Here is a 7,110-nt window from a genome sequence, read left to right as displayed (position 1 = left end):
ACTTTCTTTGCATTGTGGTAGTATTCATATTGCATCTGCATAGTTTTTATTCAGTTGGGTAAAGATCCGGCTAAATCTCTCTGTGCAATCACATGCCATTTCTTCTTGAACCATTTTTTTAAAACGAAAATCCCCCAAAAGACCCTCCTCCCACGACTCCCAGTATGTGTGTCCCACGTCAATGACAATTGTTTTTTACTAAGTAGATGTTCCTCTATCCAGAAAAAGTAAAAGTGTTCACCAAAGCCACTGTGAGTCGGAGTTAATGCCTCATAAAAATGACTAAAATTTAAGATGCCAAAATTCTGCTTTTAATGGTTCTTTTCAACCCCCATGTACACCCTTTAAACATCAATGCCCAAGTCCCAAATTTTGTTATGAAAGACGTAAGACATAGGTATATATGGAAATCAAACAGCAATATTGTTTTCTCTGATAGAAATTGCGGGGCAGCGATCGTAATTTTCATAATTTTGATACGAAATATGGGGGATTTTGAGGGTCTCCAAGGGGGTCTCCAGAACTCTGATACAAAACACACCCAGGGAGTTTTAATCATATGGCTGTTAATACTTCCCCATACCTATCCCACATACAAAATATGAGCGGATTTGGCTGACCCCTATGTTCCGGGTTTTGGTGATGTTTGCCTGGTTTTCTCATGCAATGACTCTTAAGGCCATAACTTATTAACATTTACAATTGAGGCTTGAACAATTTCTGGCCTAAGGAAGGGGGGATCATAGGACTTTTTTCTTATAATAAGAAAATTATAGGTTTAAATGCACATCATTCGCTACGAAAGCTTACTTGTATCGGATTTTTTTTACAATGTACGTGTTTTCATGTACGATGTTCACTAGGTCTACTGTCAGAGGTGACGGCGAAGGTTGAAGAGGCGAGAGTGGAGGTGAGAAACACCCGGCTGTACTCCCTGGGACAGAGACTCGTCTTCACCACTGCCCCCGAGCATGGTAAGATTCTTAACGTCATTTCCCCTTTTATAGACATTTGTTTAGACATTTTTGTGTTGATTTATGAAAAAATATCCACTTTTAAATTGGCTAAGTATTGTTTCTGTGGTGTCAACACACAGGTAAGGCATAGGAAAACCATGTAATGTCTCCGCTTTCTGAAAAAAACATTGATTAGTTGGTAGGCTAGGATTCTCTTTTGCTTTTTTTTCTCTTTAGATTAAGACAGGTGATCCAACAAATACATGTTAATGTAAAAAAATGAATTACTCGTACCTTAGGATCAGGGTTGTCTATAAAAGCCATCCCGCCGTTTTCTTGTGAGTAAGGGGAAAATATTTCACCCAAGTTACTCACCTGACATTGATACACAAACGTTGACACAGAAACAGCCTTCACCTGCGAGAGGGGCACCCTACAGCTGTCTTGCTCGGACAGAAAGACGCTGTTGATCGTGGAGGCGAACTACGGCAGGACGACCGCCTCCCACTCCTGTGCCTGCTCCACCTGTCGCACCAACTGCCGCGCGGCCACCAGCCTGGCCGTGGTGAGGGCCGCCTGTCAGGGCAAGCGGCAGTGCTCAGTGACAGCGAGTAGCAGCGTTTTCGGTGGAGACCCTTGTTACGGAGTGCAGAAGTACTTGGAGGTATCATACCGCTGTATCACAGGTGGGAATACGGTTTGTTAGAAAGTTCTACAATTTTCCTCAAATTATTCTTCTTTAAACTAGACAGTGATCCCTGAGTGACCATTTAATGAACAAATTTGGATTTGAGATGTACAGGTTCAAGGTTCAAGGTTGGATTTGTGGGATTCTTGGCTTTATAATTGGCATATAAATACCACCAGGTAAACGCGTGACTTAGAATTCACAAAAACACTTATTTCCATTTTGACCCACTCCCCCCCCCCCCATCCAATGCCACTTATTCCCAGCCTACAACATGACCATCCTGATCTCCAATTCAACCTTCTGTCAGTTCGGTAACACCATGCCCCACTTATATTTATTACTTGATTATTAAAAAAATAAGATACAGAGGTAAAAATTCAGGCGCCCTTATTTTTCGCTTGTGTTTCCCTGCAGAAAGCAACGTCGCTCTTCGCAAGACGGCAAGTTGTAGTTCTGCTCCATCACACTGGGGACCTGAGAAGGCTGTAGACGGTTCCAGGGGTACGAGGGTAACCTGGTACAATCAGTGCACTCACACTAACCACGTGTACCAGCCGTGGTGGAAGGTGGACTTAGGAGGCACCTACCCAGTCAACCGGGTCAGCGTCCTGAACAGGGGCGACTGTTGTGGTAAGTACAAGTTTCTTCATAATGTCTTAAACAGGAAAAGGAACCATGGTTCTGGCACATGTTTTATGTATAACATCACAAATTTAGCAGGGCGCGCATCCAGGCGCGCGGAGTTATTCGCGCTCACTTATGCTTAGGTCACATTTGAAACGGCACCCGTTCGGCATGTCCTCGGCGTAGACGCCGGCCGGCGTCATGACGCCGAGCGTGCGCCGTACTGTCAGGGTCACAATTAAATGTTCCTTTACGGCTCCCTGTCGGGGCCTGCTTGTGCTCCGGCCGGCGGCTCTCATTAATATTCATAAACTTTTGCGGCCGGTTTCTGTCAGGGACCCGTCCGGTGCCCGGTCAGTCGCCCGTCTTGACCCGTACGGCGTGTGGTAGGGTGCCGACCGGCTCTTACAGTTCGGCCGGGCAGCTGTCAGGTCCCTGGCGGGTTCCTGGCGGGATCCCGACGGGCTCCTCTCGTGTTTTTGAGCAGGTACATATATAAGCGCTGCACTGCCTGCTACCGTTCACTTCAAGTAAAGAGTACACGTCAAGTAAAGAGTAGACTGAAGTTGGCGATGCAGCGTTCAGTGCAACCTGCAAACAACTTACAAGCCCGTCTGAGATTGAGATTGGTGACAACCTACATGTAGGTCTTCTGGCATTGGTAGCTGAAGAAGAGAGGCAGGCAGAACTGGTGCGTCGCAAAAGTAACCGAGGGCCTACTTTCGAAAGTACTTCAACAGTGACGCAGGAAGTACTTCAGCAGTGACGCAGGAAGTGTGCCGTGGCAGCTCCTTGCTATTCAGCAATAAAACCACTGAATATCGTTACTTCTGTTGAAATTTGGACTGAAAATAAATGCCAATAACTTCTGATTCCATTTTATTACGAAGGCATATGATGTAACAAGAGATAATATGAATGAATGAATGAAAGACCTTTATTGTACGTTTGTGCTCTAACAAGCTAAGTACAGGTCATGGATAGGCAAGGAAATGGATACAGCAATGATACTTGAACTATACATACTAATGTGATCTACTATTTACATTGTTCGACTTCTTCTTGCTTCTTGACACAGTTATAGATGTACGAGCATATAGAATTAGTGATACATGGTTTGTCAAGTTTCATAAGAAATAGGAATTTTTCTGATTCATTTAAATGTGCAAAGCTGGGGAACTTATCTATTATATAAGAATATAGGGAATCTCTCTCATTACTATATAATGTACAATTGACTACGAAATGATACTCATCCTCAATCTCAGATAATGTCAGACACATTCTATTCCTGTTATGATCTGTTTTATGAAGTTGGCAAGAGAGCTGTGCCGGCTGTTTTCCCTTGCCCTTCGACATTCTGACACACAAATACAAGGTGTAACACACACAAGTACACGAAGTAACACACACGTGGTGAACTGTGCGACGTAGTCTGAGGCAGGAGTTTATATATGCTCCCTATAATCCCCTTTTCCTGACCATCTGATGCACTGATCAGCACATGTGACGTCATAATCTTAGGCAGGTGCCTGTTCGGCCGCCTGACGGGTCCCGGGCAGTGAGGTTACGGCGTCGCTTCGGCGTATTTCGCCGAACGGGGCCCGAAGTGTTTTTAACTCTGAGTTAAAATCGATTCGGCGACCGCGCGGGGCCAAAAATAGGCCGGCAGCCGTCGGGAAGCCCGCCGGTCTCCGTCCAGGTCCCGTTCGGTAGTGCCAAAAAACACGCCGAACACGCGCCGAGCGGGCCCCTTTCTTGAATTGTGACCTAAGCATTACCGATGGTATGCACCATGCCTTTCCGTTACCAGTGCGCCCACTTCGGCATAGATCGAATGTGATTTCTCACACGAAACATCCTTCACGAAATCGCCAGGGCACGTAACCAGGGTCGCGGGGCCAAGTTATCTTACAACCCGACTGAGAACGACATTTCTACCGGGCATTAGTGTACTACTACGGAAGTTTACGTTGGGGCTAAAAATACACCCTTGCCGGACACCGATTTTAAGAGGAAAGGTTTCGCTTAGGCCATTCCTAGTTTTGACACTTGCTTCGGACTGGTTGTCTAAGTGTTTGATTATGTCGAAGAGTTTGCCTGAAATGCCGTTTGAGAAAAGTTTAAATAGCAATCCCTGATGCCAAATGTAATCAAAGGCTTTTGATAGGTCGACAAAACAAGCGAATAAGCGTTTCCATGCAGACCGTGTGTGTTTAGATATAAGTTTACAATATGACGATGTTATCTGATGTCCTGTAGTTTTTTTCTGAATCCTGTTTGGTTTGGTTTCATGATTTCATTTTCTTCAAAGAAGGTTGACAGTCTTTTGTTTAGTATTGAGGAGAAAAGGTTTCCTAAGCAGCTGATAATGGCCATCCCACGATAATTATATGGGTCATTTTTTTCGCCCATTAAAAATGGGGACAATATAACTTTCTTAATAGAGGGGTCAGTAAAATTCGTTTTCCTGCTTTAAGTATTCCATTGATGACCATGTCCCCTGCGCTGGCTTTTTTGTGTTATTGTTGTTTTTAAGGTGTGTATTGCGTCGATGATTTCAGACACCGTAATTGGGTTATCTAGAGGCCTGGGATTGACTTACATTTCTGGAGTACTTGGCGTAGAATGTTTTTAGTAGTAACTTTTTCAAAGTTAAAGAGTTTTTTTCTGTTTTAGTCTGCATTTGTTGTGGATGTTTTTAAAGTGCTCAACCCAAGTGTCCGTTGGTAGATCTTCTTGGTGTACCCTTTCATAATTTTTTAATTCTTTAAAGTAAGTTCCAGAAGGCGGTGGCGTTGTTTTCTTAAAGATCCTGAAGGCGCATTAGACAGTTATTTTAAACAGTTTACTGGACATTACATGTCCGCTATCATTTTTTTGTGGACATGTAGCATGTAGCGAAGCTACTGTCGTATCCTTGGGTGACCTTGAATACTGTAATGATTCTTTACACCAGTATGAATAACACAATGCAGCCTTTTGGTCGACATGACATGTCTGCAAAACTCGTTTTAACCTGCAAGCATGGAGAGTCAAACATACCCCATACACGGCTCAAAATGACCGTTACGGTTGTCCCGAAAACCGTGTTTTAGGGATTTTTGAAAAATGGCCTCAATTTTGAATTATGGGTAATTTACTGCGAAAAATGTAAAAAAATCAATTTTTTCACAAAAAATGTCGACAAAAACTAGACATAAAATCAGAAATTAAAAAATCCCTAAAACACGATTTTTGATCTTATTCCCAGTCGTTGAAAAATATAAAAATCGGGGATCTGGGGTAATATACGTAGCCAGGTATAAACGATGTTTGCCTAAAAACATGACATGACTTGTGGTCGGAAACCCGAAAAAATCGTCTTTCAGAGAGAAAATTTTGCAAAATCAATGATTTAACATAAACAGCTAATATTAAAAGAATGTTAATAGAATAATTTCATTTTAATTTGACGAAATTTACTATTGAATCATTTTTGTTAATTTTCAAGTGTTTTACGGGTAGTCCAAAACAGGCCAAAATAGCGTCTTGTAACCAGATACTTTTTAGAACGCGCCTAGCAATGGGAAAGAATGCCGTAGTGACCGCCGTGAATGTGACCTCAGCATAACAAAGGCTTTCTAACTACCCGTAGATGCTGTGGTTGTGTAGTTGCCGTGTATCGGCTTGACGTGGCGAGGCTAGCGGGTCGGACCGTTTTTTTTTTACGGTCTGACTTCGTTTCTGTCCCGATAGGCCAGTAAAGTCCATCGGCTTGGGGAAAGGTATGCTGTAAGAAAGGTTTCCTAAATACCCGTAGTTGTACCTGTCAGGAATAAGTGGTGTAAGTTTGATCCCCCTATCGGCTTGTTCTGGAACTGCAGGTTAGTTTCTGGTAAAAACTTTTAAAGCCAATAAGTCCAGATAGGATCATCATACTTTCATCATTGTATGTAGGTAGCTGAGAGAGAGTTGTACATAATTAAATGCAAATTATGCAAATGGGGACTTAATTTGCATGATTAATGAGAAAATTTCATAGTTACAGTGTTTTATATAATAGTACTGCTATACATGTAACCTAACGAGTGGTAAGAAGGCCTATTCGTGTCGACTGGGCCTACGTGAATAGGCCCGTATATATGCACTGACCTGCCCGCTAACCTCTTTGATATATGAAACAAGAAGATATTCAAGAATGACTATCCGCACAAGCAAATGATACTATTATTCACTTGTACATTGTAGAATACAAATAGTATTCATTGATAGAAGTCCCATAAACGCTGCATACTAAACTACCGTAAATTACGTTTGTAAACCTGTATTGTCTTGTACATATATAGGAGATCGACTGAGAAACTTTATGGTGAGAGTTGGCCCGAATGAGGACTTCACCCGGAATGACCAGTGTGGGGAGACTTACACGGCCACTCCGCGGAATGGAGCGACAGTCGTGGTGTACTGCGACCAGCCGATGACCGGCCGGTACGTCTCCATTCAGCTGATCGGACGGGCGGACAACCTCCAACTCTGCGAGGTGGATGTCTTCGCTGAAACGGGTGAGAAAGAAACCGAGATTTTTTTATGATTCTTACCTTAAATTTCTTTCTTGGTCTTGGTCCTCTCTGTGTGACTTACATACCGTGCATGGGTTTTCATCGGTAAACTAATACAACTAAAAAAAAAGATAGCAAAAAACTAAACAATATCAGATAAATAAACGACAATTCTCATCTGAAAGACAACATTAATGAGAAACCTTACATATGCAAGCTCCTTTTCTGTCATGGGGCTCTGGAAATTGTGGTTACCAACGTACCCAAAAGTTCCATATTTTGCTTATGTTTGATACCT

The 7,110-nt window shown here is 42.8% G+C and overlaps 1 protein-coding gene across 1 annotated transcript in view; it reads left to right on the top strand.

Annotated features, from left to right (window-relative positions):
• The window catches only part of LOC109466320, a 26,006-nt gene that overhangs the window by 13,079 nt on the left and 5,817 nt on the right, over nt 1-7,110 (top strand). Inside the window, exons 12-15 of the mRNA XM_019764037.1 lie at nt 864-974; nt 1,361-1,642; nt 2,062-2,277; nt 6,600-6,815. Coding sequence (XP_019619596.1) covers nt 864-974; nt 1,361-1,642; nt 2,062-2,277; nt 6,600-6,815 — 825 coding nt within the window. The remainder of the gene's footprint in view (nt 1-863; nt 975-1,360; nt 1,643-2,061; nt 2,278-6,599; nt 6,816-7,110) is intronic.

Source organism: Branchiostoma belcheri, unplaced genomic scaffold, assembly GCF_001625305.1.
Source record: "Branchiostoma belcheri isolate BF01 breed outbred unplaced genomic scaffold, Haploidv18h27 scaffold163, whole genome shotgun sequence".
NCBI lineage: Eukaryota > Metazoa > Chordata > Leptocardii > Amphioxiformes > Branchiostomatidae > Branchiostoma > Branchiostoma belcheri.
This window is presented reverse-complemented; position numbering and strand designations above follow the sequence as displayed.